A 27510-nucleotide genomic window follows, 5' to 3' on the forward strand; every position below is an offset into this window, starting at 1 on the left:
TCTTTGTCCAGTATCATAAGAACTGCTATTTTCAATTCTTTATTTTATTTCTGGAAAAAAAAATGCAAGTGGCAATAATGTCCTTATGTAAGATAAAAACTTGCTTGCAGAGCAGGGGTGTGGAAAAGCACTGAGCAATGTGAGCTTTGCTACCATGGGATCCTGCTGCTAGAGGCAGGTAAAAATCTTTTGTGCTTAATTCCACAAGGAAAACACCAAAAGGAGGGACAATCTCACTTATGAAGGCTTCTGAGGTTCACCCAAAGTGAGACAAACTCCAGCCACTCCAAGGTGACCATGTACAGCAACCAGAGTGCACTTGCAGTTAATTTACAAAAGAAAATTTAATTTACGTTAATGGAAAAAAAGAAGCAAAAGGAAACAAGCTCTTGCTAAACATGAATATAATTACCATTATCAGAATGTAGGATTATAATCAGAAAAACATAAGTGCACAAAGAACAACTACAAATAAAGGTGAAAAGTCCTGTAAGTTGGGGTTTTTCCCCATTTGTAAATTAAAATAAAGCAGCTTTCTGAACTGTGCTCATATACACTCCTGAAAATAGGCAAAAACAGCAGTAAATGGCAAACCGTTTTGGAATTATGTAACATTTATGTTGAGATACAGGATATTCCATGCATATTGCAAAAGATAAAGAAAATAAACCCAAAAGTGCTCAAAGCCATATATACCTGATCAAGATTTGACAGACTGTTTGGATCCTGACTAAGAGCCTGGTACTGGCCCCGAAGCCTGTCTCCAGCTGCAATCTTCCTGAACTTCTTCAGGTCCACAACATACAAGGCACTAAAAGGAATAAAAAACCCCAAAGAAATAAGATTTCTAGGGGTTTTGATAACAGTAATAAAAGTAACAAGAAAGCAAAACATGTTCCCATCCTGAAGGGGTATTTTTCTTTATTAAGTAGCTGAAACTACCATAAAATGGTGAAATCAGTTATGTAATGAGAATTCTTGTCACCTTCATCTCTTACTGAAAATGACTCTTGAATGCCTCAGTGATCAACACCAACACCCAGATTTTAATCAAATTCCCAAACTGCACAAGAAGAGTGTAAGGGGCTGTCCTACCTAATATGGTATTTCCTTTTCCCGAGGTGTGAAGCCCAGTATCCCGATTTCCAGAAGCGGTACCCATCCATCTCTCTGCGGCTGTCACAGAAAGGAGTGTATCCATAGGGAGCTCCATTCAGGTCTAGGTCTCTGAGCTCTTTCAGGTCACTCCTCACAATCTAAATAAGAATATCATTTAGTACTGTTTCTGTAAGGGTAGGTATTGCAGCAGGCTTCATAATGTTTAATTTTAATTTTAGAAAAACCCTCAGATGCTACAACAGTGGGGTATAGATAAACTATTCCACTGGGAGATATATACCAAATTATTGCTCAAAAATTAATACTATGATAAACATTAATAAATAATAACAGTGGCCATCTGTGTAACACATTTATTGACTAAATGATATAAAACTGGGAATATTATTTAAAATCACAGACTAGTGTTTCTGGTTGCCCAATATAACATTCCTCAGTTAAGACACATAATTTTTGAAATCTTCCAATCATGTGCCTTCTAAAGAATCCTCCTCATTTGTTACTCACCATAGGCACTCCAAAATTATTTCATCCTTTGATAAATCCTTGTATCTAATGATAAAGTACTTTCAAAAAAGGGTTTTAATGGCATTTTACAAATTCCCTTTATTTGTTAATCAATCATTCTTCTATCAAATCCCACTTAATTTATCAGTGGTAAAAAAAGCTTTAGCTATCTGGGAGCAGAGAGAAGTCCTTACAGTAGTTAGGAGTGATAACCAGTGTTCCCACATGGTGTACCCAGATGAAATTACAGAGAGTTGCAGTCTGATTGCTACCTCTAAATTTAATTTATTCTTGAGCTTTGGGAAAGGACCAAAATACATCAAAATTTGTCTCAAGGTTTTTAATAACCTTGTGATAATCTCATCTGAGGCAGTACATTGTACAATGTTCATTCCTGAATGAAAGACTGCATGCAAATTTAAAATAGAGATAGGATTAATCTTGAAGAATTTCAGCCATCTAGAATTTGTTTAAATGGTCCAAGTCATCTCAGACACTGGCCACAGTGGAGAATTCCTCTCACAATCAGCCCAGAGATGGAATCACTCCAATATGCTTTCAGTGAAATGCACCTTTAAGATCACACACATCTCTCCAGATGCTTTTCTCTCCACACAGAAAATTCAGAACAACTCAATGTCCACATGACTGAAGACAAGTGAAATTTTTGCATTTACATTCTGCAACACCACTGGTTCTGTCTGTACAACTGCAACAGTCTTTTGAGATCAATATTTGAATAAAACAGCCACAGAGAATGAAACTAGATCAATTTAAGCCCAAATTTATTCCTCATACAGTTGTATGCCATTATCTTTTCTTACCTGGTCAGCATCGACAAATATTATTTTATCCACAGCCAAAGGGAAAAGAACATCCAAGAAAAGAATTTTGTAGCCCCAGATAATTCTTTGTTTTTCTGTCTGTTGATAAAGCCAGCGGGGCCACTTATACTGGACCAACTCATACTTGAACCCATACTTTTTAGCCATGTGAGGAATTACATCCTAGAAGAAGAACAAAAACCATCAGGGGCACATATATGAGACACACAAGGACTCAAAAGGAAAAGGAGTGAATGCTCCAAGGCTGTAGCTGTGTTTGCCTTACTGACTATGTAATTTGTTGTTTTAAAGTGTTCCCTTAGTTTTAGCAGTATCCTCAGCTACACCAATAGAAATGGCACTTCTCTTGGAGACTATCAAAAGGGAATAAATTAAATTATAATTTATCACTGGGCTTCATGTAACAGAAGAGAAGAACTTTTTACCTAACACTGGTATTTAACAGATTCAGGGATTATTTTCCATTGTGAAAGTTTATTTTAAATTAGATAATTATTCAACTGCAATTAAAAAAATTTACTTAAAATTTTAAAGAAAAAGAAAAAGAGGAGGACTTTTCTCCTACCTTAAATGTTGGGGAGAGATAGTTTTTCAGAAACCAAAATTTAACTGGTGTTTTTGTATGACGTAGGACAGAAAGCATCATAATTCTGTGGAAATATAAGTCTACAATAAACAAACAAACACACACGGGTCATTAAATTTCAACTGCACTTAGAAAATACTAAAACTCTAACTACAATTTCTTTAACCCAATTTAAGAAGAAATCTTTATATACTTCTAATTAAAAGCTTGAAAGAGCTTGTGTTCAAGGGTACTTTGAGATGGCCTTATTTCATCCAGATTGGTTAAGCAATAGTAGAAGCAACAATTTCAAAAGTGGATCTATTAACATGTTTTATTCTAGGAGAGGTGCCTGACAAAATTAGAATGATAGTTAGTACCTTAAATATTAACTTGGCTACTGAAATAACTTATTTTAGAATCTATTGGTTGAGTTTAATAGATTGCTGAAAAGAAAAAAAAAGCAAAGTTCAACTCAGATCCTCTTCTGAAAACCCTTAATAACTGGAAAAATCACTATTTTGGGTTCAATTCTTTTCACTATCATGGCCTTTGGTGTAACCAGACAGGTAACAGTGACTTACAACCTTAAAGAGGTCAAGTCTGCCTTAAAATCAAGGCAAAATGAACTCAAAAATAAGACAAAGCAGCAAGCAGGACGTTTAATATTAACTTTTTCTCCTTTGAAGTAAATGTGTCTTTCCCTTTATGAAAGTGGTTGCAGGTTGAAGGAAAGAAACACAATGCTCAAACTTCAGATGACTCAGCCATCAAATCACCAGTGCTCAAATCAGGAAAGTAACACACATGGTTGTGAAGAGATCAGCAACGCTGTAAGAATTCCTTAAAAGCAGTCACTGCTCATTGAAAGGACCCTGAGATAAGTAAGGCCATATGTGCATGTAGTAAATCCAGTTTGTATGAAACACAAATAGATACAACTCTAATGAAGTCACTTCTGTTGTGTCTTTACACAGAGAGGCTGAGCTTCATCTTTCATGCTTGTGCTTCACACATGAAATACATTTTCTGCCTTCAAAGAATAATGCTATGTTGAATCACTTTGTTCTTAAAGATTAATTTAGTTCTCACTGTATATAACTTTTCTTGGTTTTGAAAATTATTTAGTTGTTGTTTAAAAAGTGAGTTTCTTTAGGTTGCTGAGTTTTACTAACAAAATGCAGAGTATTGCTATGAAATTCTTGTTTCCCCTTTTTGCTTTCCTTACCTTAAAAAACGTTCATATAAATGGCCTGAAGCAACAGAAAAAATGTTAATATCACTCTTCTTTTCCTTCTCATCAGTTGGAATGTCTTCTGAAAATCTAAGAATTGTTATAAGTAATTATATAAAGTAAAAATTCTGCAGGAAAAAATCCTACTAAATTATCATTAAGCTCACAAAGAATCAAAAATAAATGAAATACACATCCTGCAGTAAACAAATACACTTACATTCTACTTCCACTGCACATGCCTAGGTTCAGGAGTTATAACCTTCCCCAGAATACTCTCATAATTTTCAGAGATCTGTGGTGACAGCATTTCCCAGTGTTTTTTGTAACACTTGCTAAATTCTTCTTCAGATTACTCCGATTCCTCTCCCTAGAAGCTAACCTATGTATTCAAGGTATGTTGTACAGAGGTTTCTGTTTCTGTTTCACAGCATGCTTTGCTTGTTTTGAATACCAAAGTCTACCAGGGCTGGTTTTTAATCATGTGCCTGCCAGCACACAGAGGCAGGGGATGGCGGCTGCAGTCTCCCTCAGGCACTGCTTCAGAGACCTCAGAACTGAAGAGCCAGACTGGTTATAGTTATCAAATGGTTATCAAGCCATTTGATACTGTTGGAAATTTACCTCAATAGTCTTTTTTGTGAGATGAGTCATTCCTCACACACTTAGATTGATGAGTCAACGCCTATTGCTTTTTCTTCTTTTAAATCCCTTTTAAAAGTATCCTTTAGAAAGTGTAAAAATAGATATCCTCACAATCTTTAGGAGCAAATAAGACAAGTCTCAAATCTCCAATGTATTCAAAAGAATTCAGATCACTCCACTGATACAAAGCTGAAACCTCAGAAATAGCTGAGAGGCTGCAATGTGTTTAAGTGGTGTGAATAATCTTTTCAGAAACCCAGTTCTATTCACTCAGGCATGGTGAAAGAGAGAGACATCAGTGGAGTGGCATTGTCTGCATGGTGTGGCATCTTCAAAGAAGACAGACAACCTCTCAACAAGCATTGAACTCTCACAGGCTAAATAGACTGCAGTTCACAGGTCCAAGCAGTCTGTCTCCTTTCTTCCTGACTTTTTGTCCCTGTCTTATATTTAGTGATAGCAGGACTGAAAGAATGCCAAGTTCTTTATAAAGCAGTCATCACATGTGAAAGAAGAAAATTGGGGTTTGATGCAAGGATCTTGAAAATATTGATTCTGTAAAGCTTTACAGAAAGCAGAAATTTCCCAAAGCTGCTGGGCTGACCTGTAAGGTCACATGGGAAAAGCAATCAGTTCAAGAAGGGCAGCTCAAGAATAAAAAGGCTTGGCCAAAGTGATGTGCACATCTCCCATGTTAGAGAACAGGTGGGTTCCTGTAGTGAACAGTGTGCTGGTGGATATTCTTTTCATTCTGGGATAACAGAAAAGAAGGGTATTTGACAAGATTCTACATGGCAAAAGGCTGACAGCCTCAAATAATGCCCTTGAGCCACAACCTTGAATCACTGGGAAGAGCAAATAAACTTTACTGGGTGAGGGGTTTCCTTGGCCTAGCCAAGCTCAGAGCATGATGAATGCCACTGTGATAAAAGGCAAGCCCTGGAAGGTTGAAAGATCTCTGGCCTTGTAACCTTCTTAGAGGGAGTTAAGATTTTGATCTGCACATACATCCTTTGATGCAGCCAATTAGAAGCGGGAAGCTTGAAGTCAATGAAAAATTCCTTCAACTAACATCATTCTTCAAAGGAGGCACCTTTGTGCAGCAATGTGGGTCCAGCGTACAAATAGTTTTTCAGAGTTTTAGTATAGTGTTTGGGAGGGTCTCTGAATCTAGTCAATATGGGTACAAACTGAAAAGGGGGAAATTTAGGTCAGATAGCAGGAAGAAATTCTTTAGTGTGAGGGTAGTTAGACACTGGAACAGGTCCTGTGAGGCTGTGGCTGTCCCATCCCTGGCAGTGACCAAAGCCAAGCGGGATGGTGCTCTGAACAAGCTGCTCTAGTGGGAGGTGTTCCTGCCCATGGCAGGGGGTTTGAGACTAGATGATCTTCAAGGGTGCTCCCAACCCTTAATATTCTGTGATTCTATTATATTGTAACAGTAAAATCATCTGTAGATAAATGGTGATAAACATAAAATCAGCAATAGACACTCAATATGATCTCAGGTCTGAAGGTACTTGTGGAACAAGAGGCATTTTCATGAGACATTTTAAAGCCGGAACAGAAGCTAGTCCTGGATCTACCAAGAGAGGTGTGTGTACAGGACTGACTGGAGCCAAGTGATTAGTAGATGAAGTAGAACTGCTATGCCTTTTCTTTATTTTCTTCAGCAGTCTGTCACTGACAATCATTGCCCAAGCTACTGAAAACTGAAGAAAACTTTTTTAAGTCTTGTTCAAAATAGCAAATTAGAAAAACTACAAAGCTATTAGCCCCAAATGTAATGCTTGAGATGCTTATTACGATTACTTACAAAACTCAAACTTTAAAGTAAAAGGTAAAAACACTTCTTGAGATTTCATAAATTATGTCCAGCAGCAGACATGCAGCATTGGTCTGCTTGTTGATGTTCAGTTTGACATATCTGAGTATCACATAACCAGCTGAGATTTTCACACTGGGACTGATTCCCTGCTACAGCCAAATGAAAAAAACAGCCAAAGGAGAAAATGAAGAGAAACTGGAAATACAAAGGAGGGATTAAGAAGGGAATAAAAAAGGAGATTTACATGACATTATAGCTTGTCTTTCCCCTTTTTTATTTACATTATAAATCCCTTGGAGAGACTTTTTACACATTTGTATCACTATCAAGTAAGAATATTTACTTGCTATGAGTAATAATAAACATGTCCCGGAACAGCTGAATTAGAATCAAATTATGCATTACCTTGCAACTGATTCCACATTTCCTTTTTTTCCTGTTGTTCCATCTGTAAGAAGCTCTTCATTCACTTTATCAGGCTTTTTCTGTACCTAGTCAGTAAAAGAAATGCTTTTGTGCAACTTGGGAAGGTAGTTGATAGTAATTACTACTTGTATTGTGACACCACTATGGTGTACTAACTGGCTAGAGCCACTAAGTATGATGATTAATAAATCAGCCAGCATGTTTCAAGCCCTCTGTACATCTATATGCAAAAAAACAACTACTAGTGTGGTGAATTTTATCTAATTTTCCTCCCAAGTTTGTGATCCAGCCATTAGCTGGCAGAAGCATAGCACCTCACAATGGAACTTACCTGAAAGGAAATTGTCATTTTCATAAGCCCTTCACAAAGAGAAAGTGACAAATTTGTCACTGAAACATAAGCTCTCTTGCATCCAACCTAAGTAATTTCTGTTGTCTTATCCAGATGCTTATAACAGCTCAAAATTAATTTCATTTACCATCTCAATTTCCTTGATTAAAAGAGATTTAATTGCTTTTGAAAACCAAATAGCTTCTTACACCCTGAATGTGTGAATCTAATCATATTAATTTCACATGTTTATATTGTCAAGATGACACAGATTTCTGTTGACACTAAATCATGAGTCTTTTTTGCCAATGTTCCTGAAGCCACATCCTACATATCAGTGAAGTGATTCTGGAGTTCAACTGAATGGCAGAGCTTACATATTCTAGTTATAAGCTTAATACATACCACTTTTCACACACACAGAATAATATTCCTATTTTGGCTCAAATTAGGCACCCTTTTACCCATTCTCTGTGGTTTAGAGACAGGCTCATCATGCTCCAGTCTTACACATTTTCCCTGGCTTCTGGAAATTTTTCATTAATAGGACTGAGGAATAGACTTATGTCTAGTGTTTTAAAATATTTACAAATATATATAGGAAAATAGTGTATTATGAGGATCTTTCTCCTTACTGCTTCATTAGCTGGTTTTGATGCATCCAATAGCAGTAACAATTTTGTTGACACAAATTTGGTCGCCTAGGGTAAAATTTAACACAACTGATTTTGACTTCCACTCCGGAATCTGGACTTCATGTAAAATCTCTCCTCAGTCACTGGAGGGAAATGGATGTCTCAAAAGGTCATTCTCTTGGTTTAAATCCATTTATAAGCAGGAAAGAGCAATCCTTTGGACTGTCTCTTGCTAAGCAGAAAGGGAATTTAAGTCACCAAAACTACACACTTAGATACCTCGAGTTAGATGAGATAAATGTTATCTATGTTTAACAGCTATTTAACAAATCTCCCACACAATTAGTATAACCCAATTGGATCAAATTAACTACATTAATTTGCACATCCTTCTCTTTAATTATACAAAATCTAAATTATATATTTCAGTATACATATTTCAATTAAATATAGCCTGAGACACATAAGCATAAGTAATATTTCATATCAGGAAACACTGCATACGTACTTGAACTTTGATAATTTTGCTTCTGAAGTTGTTTAATACCACAATAACATCTGTCAGGTCGGCTACAGAATCTGTTCCTTCATGGCTGTAAAGAAAAAAAACCCAGGCAAATGTACTGTCTCATTAAAATATGCATTGTTACTTGGGTTTAATCAGAGAATAAGGTTTAGAATTGCTTATATTTACAGAAAAAAATTACTTCACTTGCATCTAAATACATTTTAACTTCAAAAACTTTGAGTTTTACTCATCACTGGACATTGCCCACAGTTGTCACCTGAACTTTTTAATTTGAATTTTCACAGGAAATTTACTAATCAATGAAAAACTACAGTAACCTAGAGCTAAATATTATTATGCACTATATATATAAAAATATTCAAATATTAAACAACAATTTATTTTTCAAATAGGGGAATATTTTTTTTCAAATAGGAATTGTGTGATGGCATTAAGTGTACTTTTAGAATATATCTGCTTTTAAAAGTAGAGGGAAGGCTTCATCACAGTGCTGAGATAGTGAGTATTGATTTTCAGCTGGCTGGCTTTGGAAACTGTACCCCTGAAGACACAGCTGTGAAAGGATCACATGAACCTCTGCCCTACTGAGCATCACTTAAAAGACATTCGGGTGTCTCCAAACTACTGCAGTCCAAAGGGTAGCTAAGATGAAAAATGTCACTGTGATACATTATAATAACAACATAATTTTCAAATTTTTTCGCTTTTACAACTCAACAGCCCATATATTTCCCCTTCAATCCCTTCTGTCTTTTATCAGCATTATGTGGATTTCTCTTGCTAAAGCTACCCACAAAAAATGGGTTTAAGAAAATAATCTGCTACCCCTTAGGCTTCATTTTTTTTCCCCTAGAAAACAGGAATATTTAAATCTTGTTTCAGTGTGTATCATACCACTTACCTGAACACTGTAGGATTTTACACACTCATTTAATACATACCACATTTTTTGTAAAATGTGCCTGTAATCACTAAGTCTCATGGAGAGGCATATCCTTGTACAAAACAATGTTCAGAATTACCTGAACTTTTCCACTCTTTATTGTGGTTTTGTTTTCACACTTTTAAAATATCATACATATGCACACCTAGCCAATGGTCTTTGCATCACAGGGATGTATACTGCTCAGATATTAATTCCATTTTAAATAAAGTGTGTCACTAAAAAGTTCTAAAATATTAAAATTTGATCCAAACACAAACTGTTGATAGCAGCATTCAGCCCAATGTTTCATTTTTGCCCTCAGAGTTCACACAACCAATGTTTACTCTGCTATTCCCTCAGTCACCTCAAAATCCCTATGCTATGAATTCTGTAGGTAGATATAGAGTATTGTGCTGATAAATATGATTTTCCAAAGTCTTTGCAATATTCTCAGTGTATGATTTGGATGTAAATTCAACAACATTGCTTTGTCTCCCTAAATCTCTTTCATGGATGCCTCCCTGTGGGCTCCATCTTTATGGAGTGCCAATTGTTTTACTCTGCATAGTACTCAGTCTGATGAATTTCTGTCCTACTACTAACAACCTTCTTAAATCCAAGCAAAACATCTTGCATACTGACATATGTAATAACAGCTACCTTAATACTATGTAACTGTGAAAAGCTAAACATGCCTAGCAGACATTTTATGTCCCAACTTGAACTTCAAAACACTTACATGCTTTTAATACAAATACAAGTAAGTACCAATAAAATACAAGTTATAATTTGGGAAACAAAAGAATTTGGATTCAAGAAATGGAGATCCTTTAAAACCTCAAGCCCAAGAAACAAACATACAACTCCTTGCCTAAGTTATAGAAGACACCTTTCAGCTAGGCAGTCTGCATGACATCCAAATATAATAATACTATATCTTACATCTAATATATCTACCTGTCTTTTTAAAAAGTAAAATATTCATCAGGATTTTATAGATATGTTTAGCTAGAAATAATTTTCTGCAATCTTATCTTGCAATACCTACTTGTTTTCCTACCAACAAAGTCCCAATAATAAGCAGTGCTCAGATTATTGCTGAGGGTAACAATTTTTATTTTCCTAATATTCATAGGAATTTATTAATAACAAAATGATTTACAAGCATGACTGCATCAATATAATGATCCTTGTTAGAAGCAGTCTTTAAGAAAGAGGCAACTTATTTCAAATGTTATGTATTTACATACAGTAAAAATAAATTACTTCCAACTATGAGAGAAGCAAGTAAGATAAATACTGAGATATAGAACATTCTAAAACTCCCTTTATAATGTACAGGCCTGTGCCTCAAAGAAAACAGGCTCATTTCACAGTTCAACAGGAGATGGTGTGACTAATATATATGGATGGAGAATATACTGCAATAGCTCTTAGCAAAATTCCACCCTATCAAACAGCTGCCTGAGTTCTGATAGCAACTTCGTACTATTAATACTGTAAATGAAATATCAAAGATCCTGGTGCAGCCCCACAAACATACTTTTCCTGTTGTACTTTAAGTCTACAGTTGGAATAGTGAGATTAAATAAACTACATTGTTTAGATTCCTCATGAGGTATTAGTTTTTAGTAATTTAGCTGAGTTCAATTAAGTCCATTTATGTTACAGAGGGAAAATGAGCAAAACCTCATCAGATAATTTGAATTTCCTTTGATCCAGGCTAGAATGTAGAGTGGTTTTGTTTCATTATTTAACCCAACTGCACTGCATTACATTATTTTTTTAAACTATACTATCTTATATAAATCACTTTATATTTCTTAAGAATTAAATGCTAAATTAGACAAATGGTACAGATGCAGTTGGTGGAAATTAGGTGACTCTCCAAGGGTAAGGACTATGTTTTTCTGCTTTTTCAACAGATTGTAACTGATTTCTGGAAAAAACAAATTGAAAATGCAAACAAATAGAAAGAATCTAACATCCCATTAATAATTCTCCCTGCAACACTGATATTAACTAAATGTTCAAAAGCACAAAGAGGTTAATCAAGTTTTTTGTTTTTTAATAGTAGCTTATAATTAACAACATATGGAACTATGTATTCTTGGGCTTCAAGTAATAATACATATTTTATAAGAAACAGACCTATTTCAAACCACACAATTACTTTGAGGGGGAACAGAGATAACAGGAAAAAGGAAAAAAAAAGGAAAAACGGAAGCTTAAATTAAATAAACAATATTGCTCCTCTAGAAGCAATAGGATCTAAAGCTTCAAGAGAAAGCTCTCATAGGCTACAGGTTTATATAAAACATGGGGAAAAGGTGATTCTTCTAAGGAATAGTCGGAATGATGGTGAGCACATATATTCCTTTACATGAAAATCAGTCATGGAAATTACAGACCTAAGGCATCTCAGAAGCCTTAGAGATGTCACCTAAATGCCAATTACAGGACTGGCAATACAACTTCCTTTCTGTGGACAGAGGTTTACCTCTCCCAAGAGAGGGAATTGTGGTGCAATCAACATGCAGCCAGGGTCTTGAAATGAAGGGTGCTTTGATATCCTAAGGTGGAGGTGTAACCACAGTGATACTGAAATGACTTAGACAACTAAGACACACTCAGAATTAATTGAAAAGTCTAGAACTGAAATGACTACAATGTTCCTGTTAAAAAAAGATGCCACCTATAAATATACTGCATTCAGAGGCATCCTCAGGACTGAAAAAAAAATATGAGAAGGAAATTTATGGTACTTCCTCCAGACAGTTCCAGATATAATTCTGGAGAGCAATGTTCCATTGGACATACTCTTGAAATTACATATTAAGTACGTTGGGAATGCCAAAATATTAATCAACATGAGTGACATTTCTACAGATTTTGGTACAGCCATTGTGTGACAATGCTAACCATGTATGGAACTGACAGGGAAACTGTCTGGTAGCTGTGCAACTGTATAGTAAGGGACACTGCTAGCATCTAGTCTAGCTGAGCAGCTTAGGTTTATTATGCATCGACATACTGAAATGCCTTCAAAAACACATGAAGCCATCAAACAACAACTAACAATACAAGGAAATAAGGTATCCCTTACAAACTTTAAATCATCATTTCCATCTTGCACTTTTTAATGCTATTTTTGCTCACTTTCCTTCAGTGTTGTCAGATCTTTTCAAAATATGTTGCACTTTCAGATTAATTTTTGTTTCCAAATGATGGATTCATACTTACGAAAAAACCTGATAAATCTCCTCAGATCTTCCTTTACGCAATCTCAATGTCCAAGCACCTGGATTTGCTTTCAGCTGAAAATACCCCTAAGTAAAAAAGACAGGCACTTGTTCTGGCTGCATTTTTGACTAAACCATCTTCATATACAAAAAACCCCAACTACTCAACATTTATCAAAGATAAATGCTCAACCATCTTCATATACAAAAAACCCCAACTACTCAACATTTATTAAAGATAAATGTTATAGTCCTGAAAGAAGTGTGTCGGTGATGCAACAACTATCACCAATCCTGCATGTCTGTTTTAATGTCTTTCAGTGCTCTGTTTTTTCTAGCTGAATTTAAGCTGCATACATAAACTGCACCAAGAACAGCAGTAAAAGAGCACCAGGTAAAAGAGCAGGAAAGAAATAAATTATTGAACAGACCAAAATTGAAAAGCTTCTTTGAAATTGAAAATTCTTGTCTGGAACAACTTTCCAAGTCAACACAATTCTTTCCCATTTTAGGAACACTGTAAACAGCTATCTCTTTGTTAAAGTCACAGAGATCAAGTTTTGAAATGCGAAGAATTGTTAGAAGTTTCATCATGCCAAAGACCATCTACTGTTGAGTCCATCATATTCAATACTTGTGCAAAAATCAAAGATTCACAATTTATTAAGCATTTCCTTCCTTATGATACAGTATTAACAAGGACAAGTGAACAGCAGATAGGTAAAAGGTCTTAATCATCAAAATACTTCTCTATCAAATCCCCTTAGCCAACAGAAAATAAATCTTTCACTTAACAAGTCACATGGTCTTCTGTTCTACAAACTGCCAACACGAAAAATAATTACTTGGCAAGATGAGAGAAATTCTCAGGTGCACATGCCCCATCAAGGCTCTAAGCACTCACCTGAAGCATCTAAAATGGGAGCCCTCTTTTGCCTGGATCACTGTGTAACAGAAACGATTATTTTAATCAGAACGTGAATCATACCTTCCATTTGTCAGGGAATCTCAGCCTGAATATAACTGCCTCCTACCACCTACTAGAGGCAATAAGGCTGCCAGTTTAGGCACTTCAGGTAAGAGTATAAAATTAGGCTTATTCAAACTTATACTGCATCACAGGAGAAGAGCTGGGGGTGGGGAAGCTCAACAAATTGGAGGTGAGCTCAGCTCCAGGATGTGCCTGTTACTTTTAGCATTACTAAGCTTGCAACACAGACAAATGGATTTACAGACCAAGATGCTCATGAAGAATTCTCACAAGAAGTGTGCAATTGTAATGACTATTCCTGTACTAAGTACTTACGAGGTTGGCCATCACAATAGTATCAACCATGACAGGACTCTTCTTTGTGCCCAGAGTGAACTGTAACCCTCGAGGAGGTTGTCCAGTTGTCACATCAAAGCAATGTCCTTCAAGCAATATATATTCCAGCTCGTATTCTGCTATAACTGCCCCTTTTATCTGTGGAAGGAATGCTTCATCAATAAATTATGTAACTTAACCATGTGGGAAAAACAAAATATCACAGCCACAAACATGTTGTGTGGGACTTACCACAAGGTAACTCCCACATTCAAAAAAAAAACCAAGAGAAGTCCATCCAGAAGGAACTTCACTCAATTATAAAACAGGTATCCAAGACAAAGAGGAAAGATGACTCTCTGGAGAAACCTTCATTCCACTGACCATTGAGGAAGCTGAGGCATCTCTGCCTTAGTAAGGTAACTCCCAGCTTTACTTTCACAATACACTTTCAAAACACACAGCTTTGGTCAATCAAACACCCTCAATATTTTGCATAAGCTTATTGACTCAAACAAATCTTATGATTTTGAGGATGGGGGATTAAAATATAATTAAATAATAACTGAAAAAATTGTGAACTACATTAATATTCCAGTTTATATGAAGATTTACCTAGGTTACAAGAACTAGGAAACACAAAGAACCCTTTAATTGCTTTACTTTTATCTTAAATGTAGTATTTCTCTAAACACAAAGCTCTGTATAGCAGGTAAATTGCTTTAACTTGTACTTTGCATTCTGATTTTTTTCTATTCCATTGCTTTCCTTTAAGACTTATATTTTTTTTAAGAGAGAAAATGAACAAAACATGATGACAATAGAAATGGTAAAATATTGCCTAAATAATCAATTACCAAAGAAAGTATTTCCAGAGAATATAAACAAGACAAATGTTGCAACATTTCCCCTTCCCTCTTGAAGTAGAGGGATCAATACAAGTTTTACAGTGTTTGCAATCTATTACTTACTTCCTGCAAATGAATGTTATCAAGGTCACAGGAACTATTTACTGCTTCAACCAACCAGCTTTCAGGAGTGATCATGTTTAGGGTCAAAAGAGGTGATTCTGGCAACTCTAGGAATTTTGCTACAGGCTCAGAAGGAATGTGTTTATTGATTCCATAAGTCAATTCTGGTTCCAGAACAAAACGATAGAAGCTGTTGAAAAATAAGTGTGACAAAACCCCAACATTTAGTGAAATACAAAGGTCAAACATGAAGCTCTTCTAAAATATTTTCAAATATAGTGAGTATTTACCAAGTATGATGAAATTTGGAAGCAAAGTAGCTTATTCTTTTGGAATATCATCAGACAATACCTACAGCATCTCAAATGGGCTGGTAGATGAACACACACCTATTCACTTTTGGTGATTTTTCTGTAGATGTGCTTATATTCCATTAACATTCTAAGGGCTATGAAAGTGAATACCCAAGAGGTGCATCTACATAGCTTGACTGTTAGCAGCCTTGAATTCTCAGAATGTGTACCACTGAATTATGCAGAAGGACTAACCTCTATTGGATAAGAAGTCTTTGAGAATGGCTACTGTCACTAGCAGCAGCAAGTACAAAGCAGAAGAAGGGTAGGGTTTCTCTGTTCCTCTCCAGCTCTTACCCCAATTATTCCATACATAAAAATTCTCCCAAACACAAGGAAAGAAGCAGGCACCCAGACCTGAAGAGTGCCCAGCTTCAAAAGCCATCATAATGATGTTCACACAAGAAGACACTCAGAAGACTGATAATTAAGACCCTCTTGTGGAACATGAGATGTAATTCCTCTCAAAATGCATAAAAACTAAGGACTTCTATTTTGTGAGCAAATGACTAATTCTCCAACCCACTGACTGAAAGACAGGCACTACCACCAGCCTCTTTCACAGGCAATTGATAATATGGGTGTTAGGATTATAGGTTTTATTTTTTTTTTATATTTTTTTTTTTATTATAGGATTATAGGATATAGGATTATACCTGCCAAAGAAATGGCTGTGCTTAAATATTTCTCTTAGAGGGAAAGAAATCCTCTTGGGGAGAATTAATTTCAATGTAAATGTCTATCACTGAAGTAGTGAACCCTGATTTTTACACACAGATAAAAGAAATTTCCAATTTATAGTAGATGCATTGAGGCTATCATATTCTCAATGAAATATAACATCATCTCAATATAACAAATGCAGACTGTACATTTATTCAAATGAATTTAATTCCTAGGAGTATTGAATCTGTACAATTCATTACACAAACAGTGGGCTGTAAAGAAGGGAACAACTTAGATAATCCCCCTCTGCAAGTCTTCACAGGCATAAAAGAGACACTATTGATTTATTTAAGGCCTGTTAATGAGAGATGCATTTGATGGACTGGATCACTTCCCTGTGATAACATACTTGACACATTAGAACACGAACTTTTCTCTAAACAAGTGCAAACTGCTTAGGTAACATTCAGTGAAAAATGAGTCAACAAAAAGAATTCAGAAACACAAAGCAATGTTTACTTTTTAAGAAAATATATGCCATTAAGGCTGTTTTTCTAAAATGAGCATCACAAGCTACAAACCACTAACCTCTTCAGTGGCACTTCGGACAGCTTAGATCTGCAGTTCAAAAATAACCTAAGTTTCATATTAATAATGTCCTTGAGTACCTACAGAAAAAAAAAAAATCTCTGTAAAAAAATCGTTCTTGGTAACCACCAAACTTTGAAAATAAGTCAAAGTTACCCTTGTGACATCACGCCATTTCTCAATTTTCAGCAGGAATCTAAAACTTTAAAGATGTAAATTTATCTGTATGTTATTGTAAAGGTTATTGTCAGATACTGTAAATAAAGATATGCCCTTTCCTAAAACTGCATGATTTAGCACATGATATTCTTGATAGTCAAAATATTAATGTCTTCTCCTACTCATGCAGTTTTTTCAAGAGCAGCTTCCTCCATTTTCCAATACTTGGGTAAAAGATATTATCACCCTTGTTACATTGTGTTTCTAAAACACTTGAAGGTCTCCATATACAACAAACACATGCCTTTAATTCAACAACTAGTCTTAAAACAATTATTTTCACTCTTATTAAAATAGTTGTAGTATATGGAAAATTGTTAAATATAGTGAAGTTCAGAGAACTATTTTAATACTCAATTATTTAATAACTTTAAATGTCAGCAATAGATTAATGATGTATTAAACCATTGAATTAACTTCAAAACATTTTGGTAAGTTAACATATTTCTATTTTTTTTCTCTCAGTTTCTTCATCTGTTAATTTCTAAAATAGTAATGTTCTGGATGCTGTTATATAGGAACCATAATATTAGGATAGTATTTTTTTTTCTTATTTTTGTGAGCAATCTATTTTGTTTTGCTTAAAGCTAAAAAAGTTAGTAATTTATTTAAAGCACTCATAAAAACCTTTAACAAATTACCTCATTTCTGTGGTTTCTGACACAAAGTGCTTACCTGAAAGCATAAAGCAGCTGTGCCTACATTTATGGATATTAGAAAGGCCAGTAAGACATAAAAGCTAAGTTATAACACCAATACTAATAAGGCTAATATCTAAAATTATTACAATAGCAGATAAATTGGGATCAAAGCAATACAATAGTCATCATTAAATCTCTCTTTTATTATAACTATAATTTTTCTTTCCTCAGTTCAACCCATGGCTTAAACACACATTCTTTACTACAATGTTGTAACTTTACTTAGTCCTAGGGACCTGTTCTATTCCTAGTTTCTTATTCTCATCTTTGGTGTCACCTGAATACCATCACTGAAAAACTCTTGAATAAAAAACAAAGAGTAGGGAATAGAATATTGGTGTGAACAAATGAAGAAGCAGGAAATGAGAACCTAAGAGCACTGAAAGCATGAGAAGGGAAAGCATTACATGATAAAAGTTTAAAACCACCAAAATCAAAATAGAGGTCAAAGTGACTCAGATATCTATCTACCATTCAGAATAAAAAGAATGATAATAGCCTGTATGGACTTCATCTTCAAACAAAAAAAAAACCCTCATCCAATAGCAAGAATGATTCTTCAGCAATCTGTATTGATAGGCTTCTGTGTATAGAATGAAATTATCTTAAAGAAGGCTGATGCATCATCCCAATTCATCAGCTGACCATGAAATTTAGTACAGTAGCCAAAACCAAAAAAAGCACCATTCTTAATTAACATTTCAAAGGACTTTAAATAGGAAATGACAAATAAGACAATAATTCATTATCTCTGCGTTTTTCAACAATACAGTTTCTGAAATACTGAACTTGGTTCTGTTATTTAGGGCTTCTGAGGACACCAGAAACCAGAGCATTTTAGCTAACACATGAAAATGGTGACAAAATTAGGAAGACTCTTTTATAGGATACTTGAAGAGTTCAGTCTGTTTTAAGTAAGAAAATTCAAAGAGCATAGAAATTTAGTTCAGGGAACACTGTACAACATGGCTGAAATATTTCAGGAGGAAATTATTCAAAAACTAGTTTTATTATGCATGTGCATAATAAAAAGTCATTTGCAAGACACTTACTTGAGTTACCACAACTTGTCTGAAGAACAGTAACTCAGTAAACCATGATTATTCAGTCACTTGGAATTGTTTGTAAACCTCAGGACAATACAAACCATCTGCACTGAAAGCAAACTTATAATAGAATCTTCAACAGAACTGGCAAAATGATGAGAACATCAATGCTTGCAGCATGGATCTAAACAAAAATCTGTAATTCCAAGTCTGAGTTTAACAGTAAGGTTAATTAGCCACTGAAAAATCTCAGTAGGAGCTCTAATCTGTACACAACTGCTTGGTAATATTTAAACTAGGAACTCATTAAACATTACTTCTACTTCAAATAATAATTGTGAAAAAGGAATCCTGTGACATGCATTATATAGGAAATCAGACTAGATCACCAAAAGGGGCTCCTTCAGAGATTCCTTTTAATTTAGGGATGGAATAGTTGTGGGAACTCAAAATGTCTCTCAGACATTTTTAGAGGTTCCAGGCCTTGGTCTGAAGCATTCTAGACCCTGGCAGACAGCTGAAAAACAACTGTGATTTTGAGTTTGAGCCATGGAATGAATTACCAACTTTGGAGGTGGAACAAGCAATCACAAAAGGTTAGATAGTATAGTATAAGTAGTTACGAAGTAGAGGGGAAATTTTTTTAGTATTGTACAGGGGGGTTTTAGCACATGTACAGGGGGGTTTTCACTTTGTACATGGGGGTCAGAAGTTCTAAGATGGAGGAAAGTGGGCTGAACCCATCCTTCTTCCTTCTTCTTCCTTACCTCCATGTTCTTGGTGATGTTGGCACTCACAGATTGGTTTAGAGTAGAAAAACACTTGGCAACGTAGGTAGTAGGTATTGGGGAATAATTGTAAACATGTTATACGTAATATATCTTATAAAAGATAGCAGCAACCCTGGGCGGAGAGAGAGACGAAGAAGACAGCAGATAGAGAGGATGTCAGGGTGTGTGTGTGCCTCTACCCAGGCCACTGATCAAATAGCTGCAGTCCAAGAACATAATCTGTTAGATAACTAGCAATAAACTGCCTTGAGACCGAACAGCTAAGCCTGCGGAGTTTTTCTTTGGAAGCACGGGTTGGAGGAGGAATTTCACCACCACATGTGGCCCCAAAACAAGGCTGGGGTTCCCACAAATAGTAAGTCCTCACTGAAGACAGAATGAACAAAAGAAAAAAAGGCAAAAGATAACTGACAAGAAAAAATAAAAGGTTTGATTTTTTTCCTCCACTTTTTTGAATTACTGGATACTTACTGGAACAAGAAAAAAAAGTGGATAATCCTAAGAGTATATAGAATAATCTTTCTTCTTGTTTTCACTGAAGCATGAGGAAAAAAATCCACAATGCTTCAATTTTGTTCTCCATTTTAGCAGAAGGATTTTCTACTTTTCTCACATCACCTTAGAGATGACATTCATAACATTAGAACTAGTTAGCTCTTTCATATATTCTGCTGAGACCTTCATGTGGCCTACCATGGGTAAAGTTATGTTTGGCATTTAAATATTTATAGTGGATAGTGACTCTACCTTGTCTGGAAATACTCGATGATGAAGTCTGTAACAAAACTTTTTGAAAAAAGGGAAACACAGACTATATGGAAGGTGCTACCTGCCTCACTCTGGAGAGGATAAGAGCAGTTCTTATGATATAATCGTAAGATATTTTAAATACAATACAATAATAGATTTTAAAAACAGACAGCAGTTTTGACTGAGCTCTCCTTCATGCTCTGATTCATACCTTCCTCTACCCTTAAACTGCCAGTCTTTCAGACTAAGCAGAGCTTAGATTACAGCCTACCTATAGCTATTTACCCTTCTTTCAATTTTAATTCCACTTAATATGAGTAACTTTTTGGTTGTATTTTTAATAAAAATACCAAAATATTTATTCAAAGTGACTATTAAGTGACAGAACCTAATATAATAGAGTAGTTTCACCAGGGTGAAAAAACCCAACCATTATATGGACATATTCAATGCAGAATGGGGCAAGAATCACGTGTTCTGCCATGGTAGCTACTCAACAAGTTTTGCACCACGAATAGTTACCAATCCAATATACTTAGCTCTAATCCAATTATGTGACTGAAAGAAAAGAACCTTTAAACATAAATATATTCCAGTGACTCAAGTTTATAGTATTGAAATCACCTATGTAGAGTAAGCTAATCAGAGAGGCATTCATTTAAGAACTTTGAGTTTGTGGCTTGCTATATTTGTATGTCTCTTTTGTTTCTACAGCAGGAGGTGGTGGCTTTCTAGGTAAAAATAATAAGTATTCTATATATATTAAAAATTCCAGGCTATTTTTCATTTTTTAAAATATATTATTGAAAAGGTTAATCTATGTTAAAATATTTCTCGTTTGTTTACTTTCAACAGCATTTCATTACTTTCTCCTAAGGGTTGGCTTTGAAGAAAACTAGAGCTCCTATGACTCAAGCAGGACCTGCAATAGCTGAACAGCTTGGGACACCATGGCTGTCATTTGCATCGGCAGGCATGAGAGAGCCTGTTGAGCTCAGAGGAATGGAGGTTTCTGCTCTGAGATACAAGATCCTTGATGTGATTTATACTGATAATATGAACTTCTGGATAAATTGAGAGCTTCCAGTCATTTCAACATGAAAATATTTTCATTTGGTAATATCAAGCTTTCATTTTCGCTGAGAAGGGTGAAATGAGAGATCTAGTTCTAGAGAAAAAGCTAGTATTCTAGAATCTTGAAATAGCAAAATTTTAAATTAATTTTTAAAAATGTTTTACTTTCCCCCTCTATATGAAGAGCGAGTAGATGCTTCAACATTTGATATAAAAGGGTATGAAAATGGGAAGGGGAAAGCAATTTAAGAATTTATGAAACTTGCATAATTACTGCAGGGAAAAAAAGGATAAAATAGGATGCAGCAAAAATCAAGTTGGAGGTTTCAGAATTATAAAAGACCATAAAGTGAAGACAAAATTTACATTTTTATGGGAAACTATAGAAGAACCTGAGACACAGTGATATTCTGTAGTAGGTGAAAGAAGAAAATAATTTTAGCAGCTGTGTTTTTAAGACAGTTTCTCTTTAGAAGATCAATAGCTACACAGAATGGAAGGCTATCTAGATATAGTTGGTAGCATTAATCAACTGAGAAATATCTCTCCAAGAGCTGAAAGGTTTATAGTCCAATCTTCTTATGATGATATTACACATCAGATTTAGACCACCTCATTAAGGTACCTTGGAAAACTAAGGTAATCTGGTTTAATGGAAAGAAGCACATACTTCCTGAGATTTTGTACACAATCTCCTCTTTTCTTTCTACTGACTGTAGAGAGCACTTACAGGCTCACTTTAAGAGGACTGGGCCATGGGGCATCTGAATTTTACTTTCAAATTAGATATTCATAATGATGAACTAGGTAATTCTCAACTTTTATGAATTAAAATTACTAAATACATATTTTAAAGGAAAAGAAAAAACAACCAAATTTTGTTTACTCTTTACTACACTGTATGTGGAAATTAGAACAATTTTAGTAACAACTGAAGTACAAATAAGCAAATTATAAGAAATGACCATCATCTTACAATCAATAAATGGGTCATCTTCTGTGCTTCTCTTGTCAATGGATCCACAATAGCAATGATGTCATAGAATGGCTCATTCTCTTGGGGCTCGAATTTTACTACACTGTTAAAAAAGTATTCAAAACAAGTGACATGAAAACTCAAAACTGAATTTGTTGAAATGACAAATATTTTTAGACACGGATTTGTAATATCAGAGGCATTTAAAATTTTACTGCTCAAGAAAATATTTCCCTAATTTCAAGCAATAATCATGATTGCTTGCTGTGATACAATTAGAAAAGCTAAATGCAAACAGGAGTAAAAAATATAGCATTAACCTACATACTTCTATATTGGTTAGTGATTAGATACATTCTCTAAAACAAAATTAATAAAATAAAACACAGACTTAAAAAAGGGCCTTTTTGTCACTTGTCTACAAAATGACATAGAGATCTGGAATCATTGGATCAGACAAATAGTGGTGATGACAATTTAAAAAGAAAAAAAAAAAAAAACAAGGAGGAAAAATGGCATTTGAGAAGTGTGAAACTTGACAGGCTGGACTAGCTTTACACATTCCAAAAAATAATTCAGTTTGATAGACTTTATTAGGCTAAGTCAAGCAAACCCCAGTTAAAGTACTCTGGATTTACAGGAAGAAGATATTTTAAAAAATGAAAAAAAAAAAGTCATGTGCTATAAATAGAGAAAAGGGACACTCAGAATTTGTTTTGCACAAAACATATGGTGGCAGCACATTTCTGACTGCTACTAGTGTAACTTTGAAAAAGGTGTCAGCCTCTTAGAAAAGCTATTGATTTCATTCCTGCCTTCACCAACAGGGAGAGCCCATTGCATACACACTGGACCACCTTTACCAACAAAAACAAGTAGAGATTCAGAAACAGCATGACGAAAATTTTTATAAAAATTTGTAATTTGAGCACAGATTTTGTATTATCACATGTCCTTTTAAAACATGTAGCCCTTTGCCCTCTTTTCAGCAAAGGGTAAAGCTGGGAAAACAATAGGCATTACTAATGAATTTATTAGGAAAAAGGTAAAGATGCATTATGTTATGGCAGATGCAGGCTGTTCATACAACAGTTGCAAAATTAGAATGCTTACTCAACTTTCCATAGACTATGTAATCATCAGTACATTCAAATGTTAATAAAAAATTACTCTAAGTGCATTATCATGACAAAACTGACCTGTACTGCTCTTTGAGTAATTCAACATCTTGTCTCATTTCTGTTTTAGGCAAAGATGACAGCAGGGCATCTATTTTCATAATCAAGTCACTGCCACTGTATCAAATAAGGCACATATAGTTTGGTTTCCATTAGAAAACGAGTAAAACAGTAAGACTTTAATGTCAGTCTCTTTGTATAAAAGATATTTAGGAAGCCCACATCCCAGACCTGGACTCTAAGCTGATTACCACCTCAGGACTTGTAGCTTGGAGCTAAACCTTTAGCATGACAATGCCCAAGAACCACTATAGGCTTAGAGAAGCCTTGTGAAATGTATGCTTCTTAATTTTAAGAGATGCAGAATTCACAGTTATCATTCAGCTTTACAGAAATTATTTTTCTCAGTTGGGTCCTCTAATCTGTGTAATTTTATGAAAATGTGGGGCTTTGATGAAAATGTGGAACTTGGTCCACAAGCAAAATTAAACCTGAATTAATGGCAAGGTTTTATTAGTCACAAATTTGCCAAAGTGATCTGATTCAGAATCAAGAGGAGTGAGTATATGATGTTAAGATCTGCTGACATTTCTAGCTCTTTTTATTTATTTTTTTCCCATTTATGACAACATTAAGGAACAGACATAAATGACCTGGTTTCTGGTTTCAAGTATGGCCACATCTTTCAGATTTTTCTATTGGAATTTCCTACTGAAGTTTCCTTAGAAATAATAGTTCCATTTCAGTGTTGTTAATTCACAATGTCTAAATATGTTTTGTCTCTCACTACTTATCTACTTGAGTTCTGCCTCTTGTTGATTTTGTTTTTCTGGTAATGATTCTTTCAATTGTACCAGTCCTTCTAGGTAACAGAAATGATACTCAGAAAGTTGAGAGATACTGTAAGAAGAATATAATTTTGCTTTCTTCTTTGTACATAAGCTGTATCCTTAGACTAGAAGATGGCCTGAACTCATCTTTACACTTCCTCAGTGAACAGACGTGTGAATGTTGCTTACCATGGTGTCAGGGCACAACATCAGCCCATGCCTCTACAGGCTCCCTTACTAACAATTCCCAAAAACAATTTCAAATATTAATACTCATATTTGGCCTAAGATGCATTAAGTATTTTATCAGGCTTATTATTATTCTTTACAATTACACTTATGTAAACAAAACCTAGTAGGATTTTTTTACTGTTAACTGTACTCTTGGTTGCAAGGACAGTAAAGTATGGAAAGTATTTCGAGTAATTCAGCAGATCTGCATACATGTATGAGGCAAGAGAATTTTACCTTTTACTACTGTTTCCCATCTCCTTGACAATGGCTTTAATCTTCTCTGCTGAAGTACTGTATGTTATCTTTTCCAATAAATTAAAGTCTTCTTCATAGAATTCGTTTTCATCTAAAGGACCCAGTACCTTAGACAGATAAAAAAAATGTTAAGTGTAGAATGTCCCAATAATGCTCTGTTTGCAAGTAAAAATAAACTAATTTTTTAAATGAATGCACAATATTGACTATGAAACCCCAATCTCTGTATACATTAATACTACTGATTACAAAACTAATTAAATTTTATAGTAACTATGCAGTATTAGGCTTTTACAGTTATAGGATTACAGTTAATTATCAATCCCAAAGAATAACTGCAATGGAAATATCCATGTTATTTTTCATTATACATCCTTCTGTTATGGAATACACCATGTAGAAATAACTCCAAGAAAAAGCTCTCTTATGTAAAATATTTTAAACTCAAATTACTATTTGTCTACCATACTCTTCAGTTTTTTAATTCTATGAACACATATCCTATCCTTCTACCACTCGTCAAATGAAGCAGAATGGATAGAAAGAATGGGAAAGGATACAAAATGCACATTTTGAGTGGATACGGGATTACTACATTTTTTGGTGGCTGAAAGAAAGTGCCTTGAAATCCCAGAAAACAGCTTTGAGGATGTTTTTTGGATTTCCTACTCAGTCTATCAGGCCAAATTGACCCAAGACAGCTCCAATAGCCTACAGGGCTCCCAGGATGTAGAATCTCATTATATAAGTTGGGTACTGAATGCCTCTTCTTCAAAATTCAACTGCTTCCTATAAATGAGAGGTTATATAACAAATTCCACTTTTGATTTTTTTTTTAATTAATGATGCATGAGATAGATGAAACCGCAGTGTAATTATGAAATACTATGGTAATTTGGAGAAATCAATTAGAAAAAAATAATTTGCTCATGAAAGCAAAACTTCTGTGATGAAATAGTTGAACAGAAATTAAGGTTATTCCATGTCTTTTTAAAAGTAATAGTTTAGAGTGAAACAGAGACATTAATATACATTATTGAATTTATCCAAATATTTTTATGAAACTTATTTCCTCAAAACACAAAATATTACATTAATTGAACTTTTTTAGGCATGGATAACAGTAATAATAGTTTATAAAATAAATTCACTGATTTAGTTATGAGGGAGCTGACACAAAAAAGCCAACAATTCTTTAAGGCTTCATCAACAGAAATGCTTTCTGTGTGTTTCTTAGCAGTATTTCAGTTGCATCTCAGAAACATTTAGGATGCATAAGAGTAACTAAACTCACTAAATTTAAAGAATTGCCAGTTATGAGATGCCAACATAGTTTTCTGTCTGTTTCGAATGGTCGAGTAAACCAAAAATATAATTAAAATGTAACTTGTAAATTGTATTTGTAATGTAAGGCATTGACTGTCATTTAACAAGTACTAAATATTGAATGCAACATTGTATTTTTTGATCACAGATAGTCTGTTGACAAACTGTAATTAAGGTTATTGGTTTCAGCATATACACACAAGAACTTGAAACAACAAAATTACTTTTATCTGCATTTAAGAATTAAGACTATCCAAGAACATAGTATTTATTAAAATGCGGTGTTTTAGAGATTGAAATACTAACCTACTCAGTGTAATTTAAATACATTTATTTACATAGTAAAATCAAAGTAACTTCAGGATCAGAAGTTATTCTTAGACTTCACAAATAATAAATCAGATACTAATTTTGTCAGATTAACTCTAAAATAGCTGTGGGAATGACATACACACATAGTAGCTTCAATGGAATGGAGCTAATGAACAAATTAGGAGTAAACAAAATAAAAAAGCAAGGCAAACATTCATACCATTCTCTAACAACTGTCTGAATAAATGGGAAATCAATATAATGCATTTTCTTTAGTCTGAAATTGAAGTTCCAGAAGTAAAAAAATCTTAAAAAAAGATTGAGAGACTTAATTTCCTTCTTACCCTGCCATTGCTAATAACAGCCATTTGCCCAGGAAGCAGCTTCAGAACCTCCTGGCAGAACATTTGTTGAGTTTTAATTAAATCCAGTCCTAAAGTGTTGTACTTCTTCTCAAAAGTATCACCATCCATTCCCTAAAGCAAAGGTAAAGCATGAGATGCTAGAATGATTCAGCAAAAATAAATTTTGTAACACGTGAGAAAATCAAAGATTTTCTTCAAGTTATGTGGTAAAACCAGAAATCAAAGTGGAATAGCCACCTCAGCTTCAGTGTAAGTACATAACTGCTGGTGGCGAGCCACATCTCACAACCACCTAGAGTGCAGTTTATACCCTGGGGCCACTGTGAATAACGGTGAGAGCAAAGCTGAGTCTGAGCTTAAGCAATTTTTTCATGATCCAGCACATCAGCTGCACAAAAGAAATGCTCTGTTAACAATTCAACTGTATTTCCACTTTTAGGACAACAATATACAAAAATTTGTAATTACTCTAAAAACCTAACAGCCATTCTAATATGGCTATTGATACAATTTGAACATATTTTGGGGAAGCCAACATCATCCACAAAGACACACAAATCCATTTTCAAAGTAGGGAAAAACATGCTGAAACTTACACTGGAACTGTGCCTCACCTGTCAGAATTATTCTGATATGTATCTCTTCATTAGTAATAAACAGACCAAGCAAACAGATTAATTCAGATACAATTAATAAAATGACATGAATTAGTAACAGCTTACACAGCTTCATTAGAGA

General features: G+C 34.7%; 1 protein-coding gene across 1 annotated transcript in view; it reads right to left on the bottom strand.

Annotated features, from left to right (window-relative positions):
* Positions 1-596: 596 nt before the first annotated feature.
* Positions 597-27510, bottom strand: part of UGGT2 (UDP-glucose glycoprotein glucosyltransferase 2) — a 71596-nt gene continuing 44682 nt past the window's right edge. Inside the window, exons 22-36 of the mRNA XM_077781487.1 lie at positions 26752-26883; positions 24749-24876; positions 23472-23567; positions 22273-22375; positions 16716-16795; positions 15109-15298; positions 14138-14296; positions 12833-12918; positions 8644-8728; positions 7149-7234; positions 4265-4360; positions 3037-3121; positions 2451-2633; positions 1096-1256; positions 597-811 (exon numbers count right to left, since the gene is read on the bottom strand). Of these exons, the coding sequence (XP_077637613.1) occupies positions 616-811; positions 1096-1256; positions 2451-2633; positions 3037-3121; positions 4265-4360; positions 7149-7234; positions 8644-8728; positions 12833-12918; positions 14138-14296; positions 15109-15298; positions 16716-16795; positions 22273-22375; positions 23472-23567; positions 24749-24876; positions 26752-26883 (1866 nt within the window). The 3' untranslated portion in view covers positions 597-615. The remainder of the gene's footprint in view (positions 812-1095; positions 1257-2450; positions 2634-3036; positions 3122-4264; positions 4361-7148; positions 7235-8643; positions 8729-12832; positions 12919-14137; positions 14297-15108; positions 15299-16715; positions 16796-22272; positions 22376-23471; positions 23568-24748; positions 24877-26751; positions 26884-27510) is intronic.

The sequence above is a fragment of the Lonchura striata genome, chromosome 2 (genome assembly GCF_046129695.1).
Source record: "Lonchura striata isolate bLonStr1 chromosome 2, bLonStr1.mat, whole genome shotgun sequence".
NCBI classification, from domain to species: domain Eukaryota; kingdom Metazoa; phylum Chordata; class Aves; order Passeriformes; family Estrildidae; genus Lonchura; species Lonchura striata.